The sequence below is a fragment of the Cygnus atratus genome, chromosome 3 (assembly GCF_013377495.2).
Source record: "Cygnus atratus isolate AKBS03 ecotype Queensland, Australia chromosome 3, CAtr_DNAZoo_HiC_assembly, whole genome shotgun sequence".
Classification (NCBI taxonomy): domain Eukaryota; kingdom Metazoa; phylum Chordata; class Aves; order Anseriformes; family Anatidae; genus Cygnus; species Cygnus atratus.
In genome coordinates, this window is record NC_066364.1 from 44,570,525 (window position 1) to 44,592,748 (window position 22,224).

Consider the following 22,224-nt stretch of genomic DNA (forward strand, 5'->3'; position numbering starts at 1 on the left):
CTGGTGTGTGTCGCCGTAACATTACGTATTTTTATTGAGAAACATCCCAGCTGATGGTTTCTTTCTAATTTGGTCAAACTAAATAATCATGCATTTGTTTTCATTTGTTTTGTCCTTTCCACTCCATCACACAAAAACTTACTGCTATTTTTTTAAGGTCTTTAAATTTGCTCTACCACACTGTACCTACCATTAAAGTTTGGAAAAAATAATGCTCTTGCAGAAAAATAATGTTCTTCCATCAAGCTGGAAATAAAAAAATCATACAGCAAATACCCGTTTCTGTCATTAATACAGAAAACATTAAGTCTGCTGAATTATTTTCATAAATAACACTGACAACTAAGAATGTCAGATACTCATTTTGCTTATAACCTTTTTTCCACCACCAGACATTTTGTCCTACTTGCTATACTAGCAAAGGTTTTACCTTTTCTATTGCAAACTTTACGGTCATTATATATGTCAGCCCTAACTTAGCCAACATTTTACTGTAGTACCTCTTTGATTAAATTATAACCAGTGGATATTTAAAACAACTGTGAAGATCTCCTCCCCTTATTGCAAGTTGCTTGCTATAGATATAAATATTCAGATTAAAGGAAAATGATACCAAACCTCTGCCAAACCTCTCTGCAGCTCTGATTTACACAGTTTGCTGTGCCTGATTAGTACCTGAACCAGATCCTTATTTAAACCTCAGTTTTCATCACCTGAGTCTCACATTTACATACAATGTGAATCTTGAAATATTTTCCAGATGAGCAGCATTTCCTCAAACACACACGCTGAGTAGTAGATTACATTACTTACAAAAAAAATACCATAATATCTAAATTGAAGACAAATATGTAAACTAATCATGTAATCATAGATTCATAGAACAATTTGGGTTCAAAGGGATCTTAAAGACCACCCAGTTTCAACCCCCCAACCATGGGCAGGGACACCTCCCACCAGACCAGATTGCCCAAAGCCCCATCCAGCCTGGACTTGAATACTTCCAGGGATGGGGCATCCACAGCTTCTCTGGGCAACCTGTGCCAGTGCCCCACCACACTCTGAGTGAAGAGTTTCTTTCTAACGTCTAATCTAAATTTACCCTCTTTCAGTTTAAAACCATTACCCTCAGTCCTACCACTACACTCTTTGATGAAGAGTCCCTCCCCAGCTTTCCTGTAGGCCCCTTTTAGGTACTGAAAGGTCAGTATAAGGTCTCCCCGAAGCTCTCCCTTCTCCAGGCTGAACAACCCCAAATCTCTCAGCCTCTCTTCATAGGAGAGGTGCTCCAGCACCTTGATCATCCTTGTGGCTCTCTAGACTCGTTTTAATAGATCCAAGTCCTTCTTGTGCTGGGGGCCCCTGAGCTGAACACAGTGCTCCATGTGGGGTCCCATAAGAGCAGAGCAGAAGGGGAGAATCACCTCTCTCACCCTGCTGGCCATACTGCTTTTGATGTGGCCCAGGATACAGTTGGCTTTCTGGGCTACAAGTGCATATTGCCAGCTCAGGCGAGGTTCTCATAAACCACGTTAACCATTTTTACTGGCTAAGTAACAAAAGCCAGTACAGGAGAGTTGTATGAGTCACCTGAAGGAAAATGCACTTGAAGTTCAGATTCACCAAAATAAAATATTTTGCATATAGTAACTAATTATGTTTCTATAATAGACTTCAAGGCTTTTATTCATTTTTGTGACAACTTATAATAAAGTTATTTTTGTTGTTGGAAACTGTCCTATTTCTGTCTGTTATCAAAAAAAGTCGCCCCTCAATCTACAAGGATGATGTTAGGTTGAGTACATATGTAGCACAACAATAGGACAAGGGGTAGCGGTTTTAAACTATAATAGGGAAGATTTAGATTAGATATAAGGAAGAAATTCTTCACTCGGAGAGTGGTGAGGCACTGGCACAGGTTGCCCAGAGAAGCTGTGGGTGCCCCAGGACCGGGTTAGATGAGGCCTTGGGCAATCTGATCTAGTGGGTGGCATCCCTGCCCATGGCAGGGGGTTAGAACTGGATTATCTTCAAGATCCCTTCCAACTCAAACCATTCTATGATTCTGTGATTCTATGAAAACTGGAAACCAACTGGGAAAAACTAATTACAGATAGATTCTTTGTTTGAGAGGTAAAAAGGTCAGCAAAATGGAGTGTCAAGAGATAAGAGAAGGAGAACAAAGCATTCTAATCTTGTAATTTGAACTCTGCAGGGGTAATCAATCATTAGGCAGTCCTGCAACTGACCACCACAGGCTGAAACAGAACAATGAGCCAATGTGTTTTTCTGACCATATCAGATTTCAAACCTGCTACCATGGTCAGGAGGAGTGGAGGCTGAGGAGTTAGCTACCTTTACATGCTAGCAAGGGGACATGTGGGACGGATTGGTCAAGCATCCCTGTAACACCATGTCAGTGTCTGTTTCCAGTCTGATGGTGTTGATATCTTCCTAACATGCTAATGTCATCCTAAAAAAAAAAAATAATAATCTGAATTGATCAATTCATGGAAGAGAACTCAGCAAAAGAGTGCATCACTTAAAAATGACATCAGTAGTATGCTATTAAAATGGAGTGCTGAGAAAAATCTCATTAGCCTTTCTATATTCCTAAATGTGCTGGTCATACAGACATTTCTAGTCCATATGCACAAAACATTATTTTTTTTTTTTAAAGAACTACATTAATAGCTATATTAATGCTATAATCACAGGATCCTCCTTACCAACATACCTGTGTCTGAAACCTGCATTTATTATCTCAACACAGCAATAAAATCTCTTAAGAGCTAGTAAAAGAGCACAAACTGTGTCAACATTCTCTAAAGGAAAAAAAAGTTTAAAAGATAACATTAATTATCAATACAGACTACACCTTTTCCATGTTAACATTAAACATAAACAGTTGATGCAAACCAAGAAAAACTACATTTAGACTGTGGAGCAGATGCACACCAAAGTGTCCCATGCATCCAATGTGACCTGATGTCTGATTTATTTATTTATTTTTGAGAATACTGTAGCTACCTCCCTAAACACATTTCATCCCAGGAAAGCCATCATCACCATAGCCAAAAAAATGGGCAAACATGCATTCAGGAGTTAGGACATAGTGAAGCACAAACATTCTGCACAAACAGGAGACAAAAGACTAAACTGGGAGCTTACTGCTACCCTTGGACTGCAGAAGGAGTCTAGTTGGACACCTAAAGGTAGATATTTCATCATTAATAAGTTACTTCTTTTCTGCCTAAACCTCATTAGTAACACTCCTCAGATTTTTTTTTCTACCCCAAAGATGGCTCATACCATACCTTGCATGGCTTTCCCCAAAACCTTATGTATCACCAGTGTCAGCTGAAAGACATGCACCAAAAGAGAGGTACCTGTGTTGAAGCAGAGGTGGCCTGTCCTAGAGGTGTCTCTAAAGACAGACAGTCCTAGATAGACAGACAGTCTCTAAAGAAAGACAGGCAGCCACATGCTTAACTACTGGCCTGAAAAGGTTAATAATTGTGCTTGTAGCAGAATTTACTGTTGTATTAAAAAAAAAGTATTTAAAAAGAAAAGTGCAAATTTGTAAAACTAACAGATCACCATGCTTATTACATGGAAAAAATGAACCACAAAGCAGATGAAGTTTAGAATATGTGCATCTTTAGATGACTTTAAAACTTGTTTGTCAGAGATTTGAGAGATACATGAAATGTCTCTTCTGATGACTCACTAAAGCAAAAACCTCTCTCGTTGCACCCAATTTTTCAGAATTAAAGCAGATAACACCAAGATTGTTCCTTCCTCCATGTACTGCCATGCCAAAAGCTGTTGCATTTGCTTACATAAGGTGGATCACACAACGCTATCAAAAAAAGTGCATAAAAACAGAATCATATTTTAAAATAAAACAGAAAACCAAATTATGCATATAGTTGTCAGATTTACTGAAGCATCAAAGATATATCAGAGCAAGACTAGAGTCAAGGTAGAACTGAATTTGCAACAGTATGCAAGTACAAAAACCAAAACTATTGTTAGACAATTAGAGAACCAAAACCTACCTATTTGTTTTGCAGCTTGTAGTATAGTTTTTAAATCACCATTTACAGTTTGGTATTCTTTTTTGTCTAAATTGTCATCAACAAATTTTATTATCTTCTTCCAAGTAAGATCAGACTTCAACAATTGTTCATGTAGTTTTGATCTTTTTGTCTGAAAATGCAAAAAATTTGAATATTTTTTTTATTACTACAAATTGGTATATGGAGGTTACTTTAAAAAATTAGATAAACAAACCTTTCCAATTGCATGCAATCAGTATTTTGTAACAATTGCAAAGAGCTTCTCTATTACCTGTTCTTTTATCTCTTTCCTGAGAATATGTAAAGAGGAAGATACACACAGATTACTTTACTGGTTCCAATGAAAACTCTCCAGAAAGCCAAACTCCTGTAAATTCTATAGAGATCTCACAGAATGGTTGAGGTTGGAAGGGACCTCTGGAGCTCATCTGCCACAAGCCCAAGCAGGGACACTTAGAGCATGTTGCCCGTGACCACATCCAGGCAGCTTCTGAAGATCTCCAAGAAGGGAGACTCCACGACCTCTCTGGGAAATCTGTTACAGTGCTCCATTACTCACACAGTGAATAAGTGCTTTCTGATGTTTTGAAAGAACTTCTTGTGTTCCAGTTTGTGCCCCGTCTCTTATCCTGGCACTGGGCACCACTGAAAAGAACCTGGTGGCTATGTCCTCTTTACATCCTCCCTTCAGCTAGACATGGCTAAGATCCCCTTGATCCTTCTCTTCTCCAGGCTGAACAGTCCCAGCTCTCTCACCCTGCCCTCATGCTCCAGTCCCTTGACCATCTTGGTGGCCTTGTGTTGTACTCTCTTCACTATGTCCATGCACTGGGGGGCCCAGAACTGCACACAGCACTCCACCTCTCTTGACCTGCTAGGGATACTTTGCCTAATGCAGCCAAGAATACTGTTTGCCTTCTTAGCAGTGACGTTGCATAGGTGGCTCATGCTCAACTTGGTGTTCAACGGGACTCCCAGGTCCTTTTCTGGAAAGCAGAGCTGCTTTCCAGCTGGCTCCCAGCATGTCCTGGTGCCTGCAGCTGTTCCTCCCCATGTGCAGGACTTTGCACTTCTCTGTATTGAACTTCATGAGATTCTTGTCAGCCCACCTCTTCAGTCTGCCGAGGTCCCTCTGGGTGGCTGCACGTCTCTCTGGTGAGCCGCTGTCTCATGTCATCCACAGATTTACTGAGTGTGCACTCTACCCATTATCCAGATCATCAGTGAAGACGTTAAATATAACTGGACCCAGTATTGACCCCTGTGTGTACTCCTCTCATTACTGGCCTCCAACTAGACTTTGTGCCACTGACCACTGCCCTCTGGGCCCAGCCATTCTGCCGGTTTTCAATCCTGTCTGCTCTCCCAGCCCATACTTCAACAGCTTCACTATTGGGATCTTATGGGTGACAGTGTCAAAGGCCTTACTGAAGTCCAGGAAGACAATATCCCCTGATCCCCCTTTCACCCTTCAGGCTGGTGATTTCATTAAAGAAGCTTATCAGGTTGGCCAGGTATGACTTCCCCTCAATGAATCCATGCTGACTACTCCTGATGATTTTCTTCTCATTCATGTGCCTGAAAATGGTTTCCAGGACAAGCTGTTCCATCACCTTCCCAGAGACTGAGGTGAGGCTGACCAGCCTGTAGCTCCCTGGATCCTCTTTCTTGCCCTTCTTGCATATGGGTGTGACATTTACTTTCCTCCAGAAAACTTTCATTTCCAAATCCCTGGATTCCAAGTTCATTTCACATATTCCCACAATGCATACATTACTTTATTGCATTATTTTTTCAAAAATAAAAAAGTACCTAAATTCATCATCACTAACTTTATTCTAAACACCACACAATTCTTACTATATACACTAATAGTTTATAATTATACTTTGAAAAAGAAAGAAATATTTACCGTTAAGTCAGCTAATTCTTCATTGTAATCATCATGTTTAGTGACATTTGAAAAGGAGCGTAGAGCGCCTGTAAGACGAGGCAAGGCCATCTGTTACTCACTCAGTGATCCATAGAACAAGAAATTAAATCCCCGTTCAAGCACCTAGATGGGAACAAAAAGAAATAGCATGGCTTTGTTAATGCTACAAATACAATTTCACATCAGAAACTTGAAAGACCTTTTTAAGCAAACAAAACTTGGCTGGCACCATGACTAAAGAAGTGAAAAACCTCTCTCAAAAACGTTTACAAGCAAGATTCAAGAGAAGGGACATGACAGGCACAGACGCAAGGTGGTTACTCAGCATGTTCTAGTCCCTATTCCCTAAAGTTATCAGCAATGAGGCACAGTGGCAATTATTCCTTTAACACTACCAACGCTAGAGTACCGTAATGAAATCTAGGTAATTGAACTTCAGCTCCAAACAGCAGTAAGTGATTACCACCTATGTGAATGTCTCCCCTGAACCAGCATGCACTGGTGGTTTTCAGGTCATTAACAGCCTCCAGCACTGATGAAGGGACATCCTTTCTGAGGACTGCTTAACAATTTTTTAAACAGAAAAACAAAGAAAATCAAGAAAAAAAGGATCATAATACATGTATCACTGAACAAGAGAAAAAGAAAAAAAAGTGCCACCAGAAAACTGGGAAGAGAATGCCTCAGGATGTTTTCATCTCACAGCTAAGCACGCACATAGCACTGTACTCTACAGGACTACAGCCCACCTCTGCACATTCTTATTTCTTACGTGAAACGGGCTCACAGCAAAACAGCTGTTCTCCATCTGAACTTGCATTTGTTCCAAGCCTTTTACAGAAACTACTCTCAAAGTTGCTTCATTTTGAAAGGTGCCCATAGCTGAATTGTTTAATGAACTCTAATGCATAGTTACAATTTCTGGTGGTAGCAGAAAGATACAGATTTAGATTATTCTTGAAACAATTAATGATACCATTACAAACCTAATGATCTGTAGCATTCTTAGCATGCCTGAAGACCATCGGCCATCCAGAAATTAAATAACTTTGAAAAAAAAGAATTGCTAAAAAGATTTTTGAATGTTCACATACTGCACTCAACTCCCTGCTTTAATCCAATTATCTTTAACATTTTTCTTCATCTAATGACCCCATTTGTATTTTAGCTATCAACTTTGCAATACAGCACAAAAGCAAATCCAGACGCAATGTTCCAGTTACAGACAGAGAAATGTCACTGACTTGTCATGCACCTTTGCTTTCCGACCTAACATTAAGTTGCTTTTTGTAAAAAGCTATCACAACAGCTGATACTCTGGAGACAGGTGCTATAATATATGAAGCTACAGAATGTGAAAATGTAGCATTAAAAAAAACACAACAACAACCCTTTGAAGGGGACAGAGGATATGTTTACATTCAAGCCTAGAAGCAGACAGAGCCAAGCAACTTTTTTTTTTTTTTAAAGACATTCAGTGGATATATGACATGTCACATCATGCCAGGATAGTTCCTAGTGAAAACATGGTCATCATTATAACCACAGCAGAGAACTAGTGTCCAAAATTTGAGGGAATATCATCCTACCCAACAAAAAAGGGAAATCGCTCAAACTGCTCCAACAACAGCATTGCCATTAGCTGCTAAAGATGACATATTGCCTATTTATTTTATACCTAAACACAAATACCTTTTTCTGTAGAATTATGGTCCTTTACAATAAGAAAATTAAAATTATATTATTGTACATTACTGAAATTACCCTTTCTGAAATAACATGCACAGTAATTTATGAAAGTCAGAATCCACTTTAAAAAAAAGTTCACATTTCAGACAAAATTTCAAGAGATTTAAAGTTTCTCCAGCTGGCCCATTTGCTAGGAAACCAATTTTTAAAGGAATATTTCTTCCTCATTTATTAAGTATTTAATACTTTCTGAAATAAAATACGTGGTACCTAAGAGGATGAGTAAGGGCATACCTCCCTGAGCACAGACTCAGTCAGACAGTCAAATCCTGCCCAGAAGCCTCATAGTTGAGTCCACATTAATAAATTCTTTTTTTTTTTTTACATTTTCTTAAAAAATGTACATTTACATTTTCTTAAAAATTTACATTTTCTTAAAAAAAATAAATAATAATAATAGGTTAGCTGTTTTCACATAAAGCTTCCTGATAGATACACCTACCTTTAGACTGGATCAGCTACTGCTTGTCTTCCCACAACCACCTTAAGACTACCAAAATCCTCCTGATTTGACAGAAGTGAACACATTTGCCCACAGCTTGATCTGAAACATCTGTACTACCAAACGATCCTGCTGGGTTTGGAACAAGGACCTAAAAGGTAGCAGCAATTAAATCCTATTTGCCACGGCACGTATATAGAGATGCAAGATGAACTACCATGCCCCTGCCTGTTCCCTACAAAAAAAGTCACCTTTTTGTATGTTTGTAGAGGGACAAGTAATACGGGAATTCAACACTGAGACCAATATAACGTTATGTGGTAAAAAAATACTGCGTTTTGCTATCAAATAAGAGCTATTCAGACACATTCTGCCAATATTTTTTTTAGGAAAAGGAACAGAAGTTCAAAGATACCTAGTGCTATCTCAGATTTCCTCTCTTTTAAAACAAACAAACTTATCTTTCCACTAAAGTTCTGTTTGTAAGGCAGAAAAAGTAATATCCACCTTTGTAAACCATTGCAAAGATGAAAGGCAATATCTTTTAAACCTTATTTTACTTCTTTTTAAAAGAAATGTAATTTTAACTTTGAAACTTTTTACATGGAAAAATAAAAGATAAAAGCAGATTATACTCAACTAAAACGGAATTCAAGAAACCATTCAAATTTTATTGTTTGAAGATAAACCTAACAGTAAATATGAATCTCAGCAGGTATTTTTTTTCCCATTAAATTTAAAAATCTAAAAACATTGTTATCACTATTACAAATTTAACTAACATTACTGGAGAAGTTTTCCACTTTATATTTTCACCGTTTAAGTTTTCCTCCCACTCCTGGCCTTCCTATTTTTTTCTGTAAGCAAGTAATGGAACCATCTCAGTCTTCTCCACTGAAATGTTAGAGATTACGGTCAAAGAGATTTAAACTCTTGTTTTAATTCCAACACTCTTTAACAAAGCAAGACAGCCTCAAGGTAGGGCTAAGAGAAAGGGACTGCTCAGATGCCATACCTGAATTACCAAGCTGAACAAAAATCTTTGCTTACAAATGATAATTTGTTTGTTTGTTTGTTTGTTTGGAATAACATATCATTAAAAGAATCACAGGTAAAATCAGCAGTTAGGCTATCCTGAAGCACCAGCTGCTGTAGCCCCCAGTAGCTAATTATGTCTCTTAAAACCTCACAGCAGTCATTTTATTTATACTATTTAAGGAATGTTAAGCCATTTTACCAAGTTTTTGCCTACATTGCCTATAAATTTAAACTTTGCTGTCTCTGTAAACTTTTCTATTTATAAAACCAGAAGTTGTTACTACTGGTTGCTAAACTAATCAAAGAACATTATAAAGAAAAATGGAGGCTTCTTTTTGAAGAAAAAAGGCACCAGCAATTATTAACAGGTTTCTGTGGACCAAATAGTAGGTGAATGAAATGACATTTTCTCTTTCACTTGTCAGAGTGGAATAATTTCAGATGAAAAGGAAGCTAAAAATACAAATGATAGCTGAAAAAGAAAAGATTTAAAAACAATGAGGATATTTGTATTAGATTCACTTCACTTAAACTTCTTATCCAAGCATGTTTGATATAAACAGTGCAAATACAGCACCTAGCAATAAAGCTGACAGCTACGGAAAATGATTGTTTAATGGGACCTAGGACACCAATCGTAAATGGCAGGACAATGCAAAATACTGCAGTAGTAATATTTTTCAATTTTGTATTTTGCACCTATAGAAGCTGTGCTATATCATGTATTAACAATTGTATACTTTCAGACATCTAGTTTTCTGTAAAAGGAACAGATATCATAATGGAATTCTTTTAAGTTGTTTGGATTGAACGTTGCTGATCTCCACTCAAGACCTGGTCAGTCTTTGAAAGGGAAATGTCAAGACTAAGGGTTATGTACTCAGGAAGAAAGTGTGGCTGCTTGATACATGCCATTCATCTCAGTCAATGCTGGAATTGAAACAAATGCTTCAGCACAATGAAGAAGCCGAATAGTGCCTCCATATGCCATCCACCCCTCCCCTTCTCCCATTAGAAGGGCTTTCAGGTATGCACATTACTCCTTTCAGGATATCAAAAGGTGTTCTTTTATAACACTTTACTTCAAAACATTAGTGAAACAGATCTGGAAGGGTGAATTGACCTTATATTACATAAAGGGAGAGAACAGATACATCTACACATCACAAAATCCTTCAATACCCCAAAGAGAAAAACAAGAACCAGAAAGTAATCATACCAGACAATGTTCTTGTGCAAATACATTGCACAAGAAGCCTCTAAATGGAACACCATAATTGCAACAGGTAAGAGTTTTAATATTCCATCTCTTCTAGAAAGATTTGTTAAACACTATCTATAAAAACCTGAGTGAGTACCTTTACGCAACCGGACAAATTAACAGAAAGAATTACCAATAGAATCAACTTCACTGTGCAATTATGTACATTTCCTGTGCATAACAGAAAATTTTGCATGAACATAGACAACTGCTAGGAACCACTGGTTTCTAATACTGGCCCCTAAACATAACTGGAGGTATGTGGTGTTTTTATCCTGGTGGGCAGCTGAACTCTACCATAGCCACTCTCTCATGCCCTGCTCTTGCAGGGGCTCTCTCCATGGGCTGCAGCCTCCTCCAGGCCACATCCACCTGTTCCACAGGGGGCTCCTCCACGGGCTGCAGCATGGAGATCTGCTCCATGTGGGACCCATGGGCTGCAGGGGGACAGCCTGCTCCACCAGGGGCCTCTCCACAGGCCACAGGGGAACTTCTGCTGCATGCCTGGAGCACCTCCTGCCCTCCTGCTGCACTGACTGACCTTGGTGTCCGCAGGGCTGTTTCTCTTACATTTTCTCACTTCTCTCTCCCACCTACTGTCACACAACAATTTTTTGTTCCCCCGCTCCGTGGCTCGGCTCTGGCCAGCAGCAGGTCCCTTTGGAGACAGCTGGAGCTGGCTTTGATCTGACATGGGACAGCTGCTGGGCTCTGCTCACAGAGGCCATCCCTGCAGCCCCACTCCTACCAAGACCTTGCCACATACCCCAAACAAGGTACAAACCCTACACATACTCTCAAAGTTTGCCTACCTGTCTAGATTAATCTCAAATAATAATCAAACTGAACTCTGCTTCTAGGCAGGTCTGAGGCCAAGCTCCTAAGCAATTAGAAACAAGACTGGAAAGCAGAAACAGTTCTCAGCTCCAGTACAGACCAAGTTTGACAAATTCTTTGTTAGAAGATCTACTGTTCTCATCTTGAATCCCCAACAAGCATCCCAGTTATGAAACCATGGAATCCGTACAGGGAAATTCTCATTTGGAATACTGCCCCAAAGAGCTTTATGTGAATCTCTGGACTCGTACATACGTACTTTACTATTATTAGAGTACCTCACACCTCTACTGCAGTTATGTTTACAACACACATATAAGATGACACTACAATGCTTACAGAGAAGTACCACGCAGAGCTGCTTCTTTCAGGGCGCTGAGACACGTCTACCAACATTCTTCTATGCAAAACCAACTAAGTGTGAAAATGTTTTTGAAAATCTGTGCCGGAATCATACTGGAAGATTCAAGCTTCGCTTATGACAGGAACCTGGATGAGATTTAGTCCCTGAGCATAGTCATTTGAGACCCTTTACAATACCCAAGATACTTGCATGGGCCAGTAAATATGATGCATGACTCGGGAAGTGTCTATGCCCTCAGAAACAGGTGCAGGATATGAAATACCATGAGGTTTTTAAATCAGCAACAGGTGTATGTTTAAGCACCTGAATCACTTACCAGATTTACAGACAATTAAACAAATGCCCCGAATACTGTATTATCTTCCAGTTCTAAATAACTGGAAGTTTATTATCCACTCAGTGCCATTATTATCCTTCATAATTAACTCTAATCTACTTCAAAATACTTTTTGAATAGGCCTCAAGGTTGGAATTGAATGATTCTGAATCTGGAGCATCTCCCCCAAACATTTTTGAAGGAAGTACAAAGCTTTCCTTTTAAGAAAAGTACAGGTATTTTACCATTTTAGAAGGATCTCAGTACAATAAAACAAAAGACCAAGTCAAGTACACTATTACTTAAGACCCTGCCTGTACACTAGTATTCAGGACACAACAGAGAGGTGGTATGAGTACGATCGCTCTCTTACTGCACATTATCCTAAGCTGTAAGATTCCAAAAATAACCTTGAGAAAGCTCTGACTTACTTCAGAAACTAAAATCAAAACAGTATTATGGGATGACCTAGAAAATAGTTTTTAAGTGGCATATAACCACCCACTAGTTGCCATCAACTTTAAGAAAGCTATGTTCCTATCAAACAATAAACCGAACATCTAATGCAGGTGTCCTAGAAGCACTGACCTTCTTCCCAGTCCTAGAAACTGAGTGGCCTCACAGCTAACGTGCCACTGCACAAACATAAGAGAACCAGTATTAGTAGCCTTAGCATCCAGAAGTTGCAAACACACTAGAGCACATCTAACCAACCACATTGTTGCACATGTATGTTTGGTATCACACATGATTTTGATAAACTGACCTGAAAGACAAAAAAAATCTGCATGTGGACAAGTGCACGTACATCAGTGGTGAAACTCTTACAGACTTGGAAGATATGTTTCTGAGATTCATTTGACAAAAGTCACATTAACCATCGGAGAATGATTAACCATTGGCTAAACCTTTTTGTTTCTAACGTTGACTGGAAGAGTTGTGTCACCACCAAACTCACAATGAACAAGCTGGTTAAATAACATTCTCGCTGGTGCTTTATGACATCGCTACTTTATACACTGCTGAATTCATCATCCAAAAAAAAAAAATGTCCAAGAATTGCACTGACTTATAGGTAAAGTGGCAGATATCATTAGTTACATGAGAAATGGATCACAAAATTCATGCTTTATTCATGGTGTAAAATGAACTCTTTATTTTCACAGAAAAGTCATTGGAAGTTCGTATTGCTTGGAAAGACAGGATGTCAATTTTGAATTAACTGTCTTAACATATATCAAGAGGCCTTGTCAAGGGCTTCTATAGCAATTAGTTATGGTTAATAAAAATCATTGCACCTAGCAGGCAACTCATCGTAGTAGTACAAACACAGTACAACTGAAACCAAGATTCACATTTGATCTTTCAGAACAACTGTTCTATGAAAGCACTGAAGCGGGACTTCTCATTTACAGAGAATATTAAAACATTTTTGTGTTCAGTGATTCCATCAATAAAACTGGTAATAATACAGGTAATGCTGGCACAATCTAAAAAAAAAAAAAAAAAAAAGGCAAGTACTTCAAAACAAACTGCATAACTATTTTTCAAAAGAGAAATATGCAGATTTTTAGACCACTTCAGAAAGAAGCTATAGATTCTACAGTACTGCTAAGTAATGTACAAGAAAACTAATTTCATTGTCGTGTACTAAAAATACAGAACTGACTCTCAAAGGAAACAAGTTCTGGCCAACTTTGGCTATCACTAAATGAATAATTCCCAGAACTATCAGCTACAAATATGTTCATCCTATTTCCAGCACCTTTTGTGTGAGTCAGAATTTTCATCAATGATAGTAATGAAGAATACAGAAATATTTAGAAAATGATCCATTACATGTAAATAAAAATAACCAATTGCGCACACAAACGTATTAATTTAATTAAAATGATGCAAGTAATACTGTGTAATTTGTTTGCTATAGTTAGCAACATTTGGGTTTATTACATTCATTTATTTTTTTATAATGTCTGTAACACTTTTCTAAAAAAAAAAAAAAAAAAAAACTTTTACTTTCTCTACCATTCAGCACCCTGATTGAAACTTGTTACAGTTTTTGAGAAGAAAAAGAGGCAGAAAGTTATGACGGAGTTTGAGTAAAACTCTCCTAGATAGCAACATCAGTAAACCTCCCCAGACAGTCAAGAATATTTGAGTAGGGCAACTTTTCTTATTAGCATCAATGTAAATTGTCATCAGGACACAATGATCGTGTACACATTTCATTACAAAGATACAGTAAATGCTTTCCTAATGATACACAGCAATCAAGAGCTGAAAGCTGTGCATTTTGCCCAGTTCACTTCCTTAACAACTATTCTAATTCTGAATGTGCTCAGAAGACTAAGTAAACGTCACAGACCAGATAAGCATCCCCTGAACATTACTCTCTGAGCTACTGTGTTTTAAATCCTGTTTCAGTATCTCAAATATACATATGTAAATTTTCTCAGGTTTGAGTAGATTTTAGCACTATACTACCCTCAGTCTAATATTCCTCCTAAAGTCTCCATCAGCTTCTGTTACCAGTGTATCCAACTGCCAAAGATTTGAGGTTCCCAGCAATTTCTAATTACCTGAGAAACGTCATGAGTTAAGCATACACAGAATCCTATGCTTGTTAACAAAACTACCTAGGAATGAAACAATAACCAAGATAACTTTCCCCAGTCCAATTTGAAGGTTAAAACCATGGAAATTTGCCTTTCCTATCAGGAAGGCAGATTCACATTCAAAATGGAGCTTGCTGTTTGACATAATAAGGTCAAATACTGAAGTAAAGGACAGAAGCATACAGATTCTGAAAATCACCATATCAAGACAAGCTTTTCCAGTTGAGGAAGAGCTGAAAGCCTGGCCCAAACCACCCCAGCAATGAAGTCACCTTCAGGGGTGCCTCCCTCTTCAGACTTTCCTCCTCCCGTACAGCAGGAACACACTGCTGCCCTACGAAGAGAGTTTTAGGGAAACCCAAAGTTGTACCAGACATACCAGAAGCTGTCCCAAGGACTGATACTGGTTAATTTTTTATTTGGCTTAAATATAAATGACTCTATTTATTTATAACATAAGAATCCCATATTTAAATAATTTAACGTCTTTAGGATGTAGAAAAAAAATGGCCAAAAATTTAGCCTAAAAATGTACAAAAAATGCAAGAAGCACCCTTTTAAGCATATCTATATAGCCTGAAAGCATGCATACTTCCTTTAAAGGTAGGCTTTTACAATACATAAATAAATGTAAACAACATTCACCTATTGAGTAGATTTATATTGTAATGAAATAGTATCAGAGAGAGTCCATTGTCTTCCTTTGAGCACACAAATACTAAGCAGGGACTTCAAACAGCACCTCAGCTATTTCATGACCAGCAAATGGTAGCTTCCTATTTGAAAATTTATTATTACACTTTAAAATAAGAACTACGAAAAATAATAAGTGCTACGGTCCTGTAATATTACAATGCTTGCAAGCTAAAATTGAAACAAACAGCTGCGCTGCCCACTCTTCCTGGGCTGACTGCCTGAAGGGGTTGCAAGTGTTGCAAGAGGCTACTCTGAAAAAGCCACCTGTATGGTTTCCTGTAGTGATAAGACTGAACTCTCTCTTCACATATCTTGCGAACGTAAAAAAAATGTATGCTTGTTCCATGAGAACACAGGCAGGAGAAGAAAAATTGATGCACAGTGTTACAGATCTTGGCTGACATACTGAGGAGGAAAATAGCCCCATTTTGTCTCTAGCAATATGGCGAGGCTAAGGCAGGTTTGTTGCCAGTTGTGAAGTTTTTGAAATAGTTACACAGTCATATTCTGTTAGAAACTATGAAAAATTCCTTAAAATGCTTTAGACAAATTGTACTGTAAGAAATATCCACATGAGTCAAGATTTACCTATTCCATAATTAAAAGCTTTTGAACTTTCATGAATATTTAGCATTCCAGATATACAAACTGCATTCAGATTTAAAGAATTAACTTTTAAAGACTCCTTAAAAACAAAACAATGCCATACTAACAAGAAAATGACATAACCAAGCATTTTATTTATGCTCATACTTTAGAGGCAGCAGCTCTGCGCCCTGTCAATGGGCCAAGCAGTTTTCTGCCTGCAATTTTTAGCAGGGGCAGTGGTACCTGTGAAGATAAGTTCTTCACTCTAACTTTTCCATAGCCGTAAAAATTCCAAACATTAGGTCTGGACATCACCACGTTTGTATTCCCCACCATATATTATCTTTTTCAGAGTTACCAACGATATTCTGCCTCCTTCCTGCCCAGTTATTTTCGCTTCCTTACACAATCAGTCCCCTGTCAGAATTTCACAGTAGCATGTGCTGTCTGGCTGGGGTGGAGATAAGCCTTCATAGCAGCCCACACGGTACTGCACTTTGCATTTGGGGCTAAAACAGCGATGACAACACTCCAGTGCTCTGGCTACTGCTGCACAGTGCTTGCGCAGCATCAAGCCTTTTCTCCCCACCCTCCCCAGCAAGTTTGGGAGCAGACACAGATACGACAGCTGAAACAAACTATCCAAAGGGATATTCTGTACCCTATGATCTCATGCTCAGCAATAAAAACTCAGGCAAATGAGGTGCAGAACGGGCGGGGACATTCATGGTTATGGCACATGCCTTCCCAAGCAATCATTACATGTGCTGAGGCACTACTTGCCCTGAAGTGTCAGGCAGGTGCTTGACAATAGGAAGCAGTGAATGAATTTCTCTCTTTGCTTTTCTTGGGCACACAGCTTTTGCTTTCCTTATTAAAGTGCCATTACCTTGATCCACCAGTCTTCTTGCTTTCCTTCTATTTTCTCCCCATCCCACAGGAGAGGGGAGTGAGCAAGAGGCTGGGTGGGTGCTTGGCTGCTGGCCAGGGTCAACTCATCATTAATAACCAATTTCTTGAAAGAAATGGAAAAGTGAATTCTTCAGATATTCTCTTTACTTTTTTGTAATCTTTCAAAGAAGAGATAAATTGCTCCCCCCTACAGCAGGGACTAAGAATATTCATATTTCTTTAATGCATTAATCAGAATCCAGTTTCCAAATACAGACTCACAAAACAATTCTGTTCAGCAGTCCTTATTGGTTTCAAAGGAGTGGTAGACATAGTTTGTCCTTAAGTTTTAGGAAATATTTGAGTGCACCACAGTCACTATCGTGCAAATTCATCTACTTACTTTCATAACTTCCTCAGAATCTGATTTACAAGTGGAAAACTGATATTTACTTCACAGATTACCTGTTAAGCTCTTCAGTCATTGACTCATCAGTCCATGATTATCTGTTCTTACTTTATGACCAGCCTACGACTAATATTGAGGCCTGTAATATGAGATTCAGTTTCTTTTTCAGGTCAAACTTTCAATATGAGTTTGTGCAAGCAAGAGTAACAAATGGCTCAGAGAAAACGCATGCCAGAGAATAAAAGTTGAGAAAACTGAGGGAGGTGTGCAACACGTATCCCTAACCCATGATCCTAAATTCTGTATACAATGAAAGGAGAAAGCCAGCAACTTATCCCTCCCTAGAATACATCAAATATAATAATTCTCCACTTGCCTCTTAGAGATGTTCGCCTCTAGCATCAAGAAGATTCAACAAGTCAAAAAAAGTGCACAAGATTCTCTTCACATCTCAGAGAGACGTGCTCATCTAGAGGCTGGCCACCAAACTCTAGTCCATGCTTTAACACAACATACGACACAGAAGACACCAACTGCCCTTTCAGCAACGACAAACTAATAAATGCCCAAGCAGTCCAGAACACTGTTGCCTAAGTCTTCACTTTTTCTCTAGCCTAATGGATTTTCAAAAAATTATGCAAAGTTGTATACAACTTCAAGTGGAGTATTCTATGCCATTTTAATAGAATAACCTCAAGGAACAGAAGGCACAGGAATCTTTCCCACCACTGATTAATTCAATAAGCACTGTTACCACAGAACCAAATATCCCAAGCTCTGCTTCCCTCAATCATGTTTTTGAATGCCTGCACAAAGCGTTGTGGTGGGTTGCCACAGCCAGCAGCCAAGAACCCACACAGCTTCTTGCTCACCCCCTCAGTGGGACAGGGGAGAAAGTACATAGAACAAAAATGAGAAACTCATAATGGCCGAGATATGGACAGTTTAATAGGCAAAGGATAGACACACACACAAAAAAAAAGCAAAAGAAATCACTGTGTCCCCTTACTCACTGGGCAGGCAGAGTGGGAAAAAGAAAGCCTTGATGCTGTCCAAGCACTGCTCAGCAGTAGCCAAAACATTCGTGCATTATCAACACTACTTTAACCATAAATCCAAAGTGTTATGGCTATGATAAAAGTTAACTCCAACCGAGCCAGATCCTTTGTGCAAACAAAGATCAAACTCCTCAGGGAGAGGTGAGTATAAAGAATGCTCTGACAGTAAATCCCTGTATGGACTGTGCTTGCAACAAACATGAAAATTGCTCAAGTCTATAGTGTGATGTTTTAAAAGCAAGAATGAGTAAATACAGAATGACTGACTATTGTGAGAACATTTACATACATATATATTCTTATATACATGTAAGAATAAGGAGGTACACAATAAAACTGAATATTAGGTTGAAAACAGTTTCAAATGGAATGCCTTTCCTATGCAGAACATAATTAAATCTAGGAATTCATCGTCACAAGATGCCAAAAAGACTGGAAGTTCAAGCATGCTCAAGAAAGGATTAGATGAATTAGTGGAACTCAGATAACTTCGTAGATATTGAACCAGATGACTTGGAGGCAGCTCATCAGATATTTAAAGCACTGACTGCTGAAAGGTTGTATGAATGCACAAGTTCTCACTGCATGTTTTTTTTTTTTTTTTCCACCAGCACATCTCCTAAGCAACTGCTACTGGCCACTACAGAAGACAGAACTCCATGCTAGACAAATACTTTGTTTGAAAGCAGAGAGCTATGGGGTCAGATGACAACAGAAATTCTAAGGATTGTAATTTCAGATTTAGGAACCTCATGACTCTCAAACTGTTTGTGGGTCCAACCATTATTTCCTTCTCTTCTTAGCTCAGACTTCGTCTATGACATTTCTAACAAATTTCTAAAAATACATTACAAATCTTTTGTTAAATGGATTTTAATTAGGCAAGTACATCCGAACTACAGAGCAGAGTTTGGTTTTAATTTTCTCTACACATCAAAGCATAATTTGATTTAATAAAGACTGTATAGACTAAAAAACACCCAACTCTGACTTCAACAACTGTTACTAAAAACACACTACTAGGAAATCTTCCTTCCATGAGTCAGTATTAAGACTCCATTGTAGCACTGTTATCTTTGTTATGCACACAGTTTCTAGAAAGAAACATATCAGTTTAGAAAGATGCAGTGGAGGATAACAACAATGACCAGCCACTTAGACAACATTAGCTACTAGGAAAGATTCAATGAATGTGAGTTATTTAAGTTACTGGAAAGAGAAACACTTTGATAGCTTTCAAACATATATGCAACAGCTGCAAAAGGGAAGGAATAAGAAAATAAAAGTGTGCATTCCCTTTCTTAATTTAAAGACAGGTAACTTACATAACTACCACTTCAGGTTTGGCTTCAAAAAAACCTCCATAAACATAGAACTGCTGAACAAAATACTGCATTTGACAATATAATTCTTACCTTCTCTCTAATTCAGTAGAAAAGCATATAATAGTGCTCTGATATCTTCCAAAAGGCAAGCTAGCTTCTCAAGAAGACTGATCAGGTCTAACATGTAAATTACACAATTCAGAAAGGTCCCACGACAAAGCACTGATGGCCTAGATGGGATTGTGCCAGTGTTCCTACAGAAAGGGGAAAAGAGTTCCTCCATACACTTACACACCTAGATCCAGGACAGTACAAGGCCACTCTACTATGGCCAGAAACAAGTCAGATCTGAAGTGAATTGTTTTATTATGGTGTCTGCTGAAAAGCAGAGTATGTTTAATTGAACTCAGCAGCTCACTTATACAATGTGATCTTCTGATCAAAGCCAGCTTGCATCCAAACTGACAGGGAGTTACTTTGTTTTTCCTAACAATATGTATCTGTAACCTACCCTGTGCATATGTCTTGGAGCATCTCCTCCGGAAACGGAATTTCTAACATTTTTTTCTACTACAGTAAAACCTCAGGTCAAGTCTAAGTTTGACTCAGAATGGACTCCAAAAGTAAAGGTAACAAAAAAGTAAAACCAATAAGCATCTTCAGAACTCTGCAGAAAATTACTGGTTCCATTTCAACTGTACTATTTTACAGTCAGTCGTTGAAAAAGCCTGTAGATTGAAAGGGGTCTGTACAGATGTAAGTACGTGGAAAACAACAAAATTCAACACTGATAAAAGTTCTCAAATAAATGGTTCTGTGAATTCCATCACAACAAGCTCTCCTGAAGCACCTGAGTGGTAACCTGTAGGACACTAGTGACAGCCACACGTTTTACAATCAAAGCCATCAGTCTGCCACTACCAACCACGATGAACCCAACAGTACCTGAAAAACACTCCACAAGGCTCGGTTTTATTTGTTCCCAGTGCTCTGAGTTTATTAATACCAGTACTGAGTACCGAAACTATCCAACACCACCAGCGCCACTTCCCACTTGACAACACGCCCGTTATTCCCCCTCCAACGGCCGCACCCGGCTTAAAACCGCCGGGGAGCGGAGCAGAGCAGGAGGGGGCCGGTGTTCGCCAGCGGCCTTCCACCACCACGCCGGGGCCGCAGCCACACGACGCCCAACCGCTGCCGGGCCAGGGCACCGCGCCGTGCCCGTCAGCTCCGCGGGGTCGGGAGAAGACCCGGCGCCGGCCCCACCGCCCCGAAGCTGCCTGTCCCCCCCCGAGGCCCGGGGTCGAGGCCCGGGGTCGCGGCCCGCCACCGCCCGCCAGCCCCCTCCCGCCGCCGCCGCCGCCCGACCCCCGGCCGCGCACCTGCCTGACGGCCGGCCCGTCCCGCTGCCGCAAAGAGCCGGCGTGGCGCGGCGCTGCCGTAAAGCGAGCGGGCGGGGCGAGGAGCTCCCCTGATGGTGTTTGGCCCCGCTCCCGTGGCAGCCTGACCCATACCTTGCCGGGGTGTAGGGTGCCGTGGTTGTAGGTTTCCCTCTTCATTGCACTTTTTACGTCGCTGTGCGCTTGCCTCATTCCCTCTCCCGTGCTCCTGAGAAGCGGGGTGATCCCAAGGCGCCGTGGTGGAAGGGAGCTAAAGAGCAGGCTGTGCAGACAGAGGGAGAAAGAAGAGCGAGGAACATACATTCTTAGGGCTAAACTAAATTGAGTGGAAAAATGATGCTCACTCTGAAGTGCTTGGATGCCTGTGCAAGTACTAATGGGCTCCAAGAGGCTTCCAAGTGGATAATTTTTAGCATTCAGATAATTTATTAAGAATCTTTAAGTATCTTTTCTGTTCGTATGAAGCATGCGACAACGATTTATTCTAAGGTCACTGAAGGGCTTTCATTTGTGTATGATGAAGTACTCTTTTCATTAAAAAAAAAAAAAAAAAAGTATACGTCTGTGTTTATTTGTACAGTTGAATGTATTCAAAAACACACTCCCCCAAAAAGAGTGACATACTCTGGCCCTTGCTAAAAATTACACAAAGTTTAGAGGAATCATAAATAGCTTGGATTTAGTAGATAGCTGCATGGAACTGGCTGTAGTGTTTCACTAATAAAAACACGGGAGATTCCCAATTTTTACCAGTTCTATTTTGGTCATCATGTTATAAAACATCTTCATAGTGAAACTATGCAGGACTAGCAAAGAAAAAGTATTATAATTAATCCTTTGTAATTAGATGCTGAATACTTAAGTTTTTTTTTTTTTTTTTTTTTTTGTTTTGTTTTTTTTAGTATAATTTTTACAACCATATTCTCGAAGTGAGTGCATATGTAGTATAAATACAGTATTTTACATTTCTAGTGTATGGATCTCTAAGCTAAAGTTATATGTAATTAAAAACAAGAACATCTTCCAAATACTCATGAATTCTTCTAATATGCTGTTTATATTTTTAAGGAATTGTGTTATACTCTTTCTGAGCCCAGATCTTTCATGGAGACTAAGGCCTTGTCATCTGCATATTGCTTTCCCGAAGGTAACAGGAAGTGCCATCAAAAACTTGTGAGTCAAAGCTGTCGCATAGCAAATACTCCAGGTCTACCCTT

The 22,224-nt window shown here is 39.2% G+C and overlaps 1 protein-coding gene across 7 annotated transcripts in view; it reads right to left on the reverse strand.

Annotated features, from left to right (window-relative positions):
- Positions 1–21,198, reverse strand: part of ASCC3 (activating signal cointegrator 1 complex subunit 3) — a 283,273-nt gene extending 262,075 nt beyond the window's left edge. For 4 of the 7 annotated variants that reach the window (XM_035561719.2, XM_050709556.1, XM_035561721.2 and 1 more), the window contains exons 1-3: positions 20,990–21,047; positions 5,995–6,138; positions 4,062–4,212 (exon numbers count right to left, since the gene is read on the reverse strand). In XM_035561719.2, the coding sequence (XP_035417612.1) occupies positions 4,062–4,212; positions 5,995–6,084 (241 nt within the window). In that variant the 5' untranslated portion in view covers positions 6,085–6,138; positions 20,990–21,047. Of the gene's footprint in view, positions 1–4,061; positions 4,213–5,994; positions 6,139–20,115; positions 20,183–20,989; positions 21,055–21,121 lie in introns of those variants that run through there. The other 3 variants (XM_050709555.1, XM_035561717.1, XM_035561718.2) reach the window with 3 other exon arrangements.
- Positions 21,199–22,224: the final 1,026 nt, after the last annotated feature.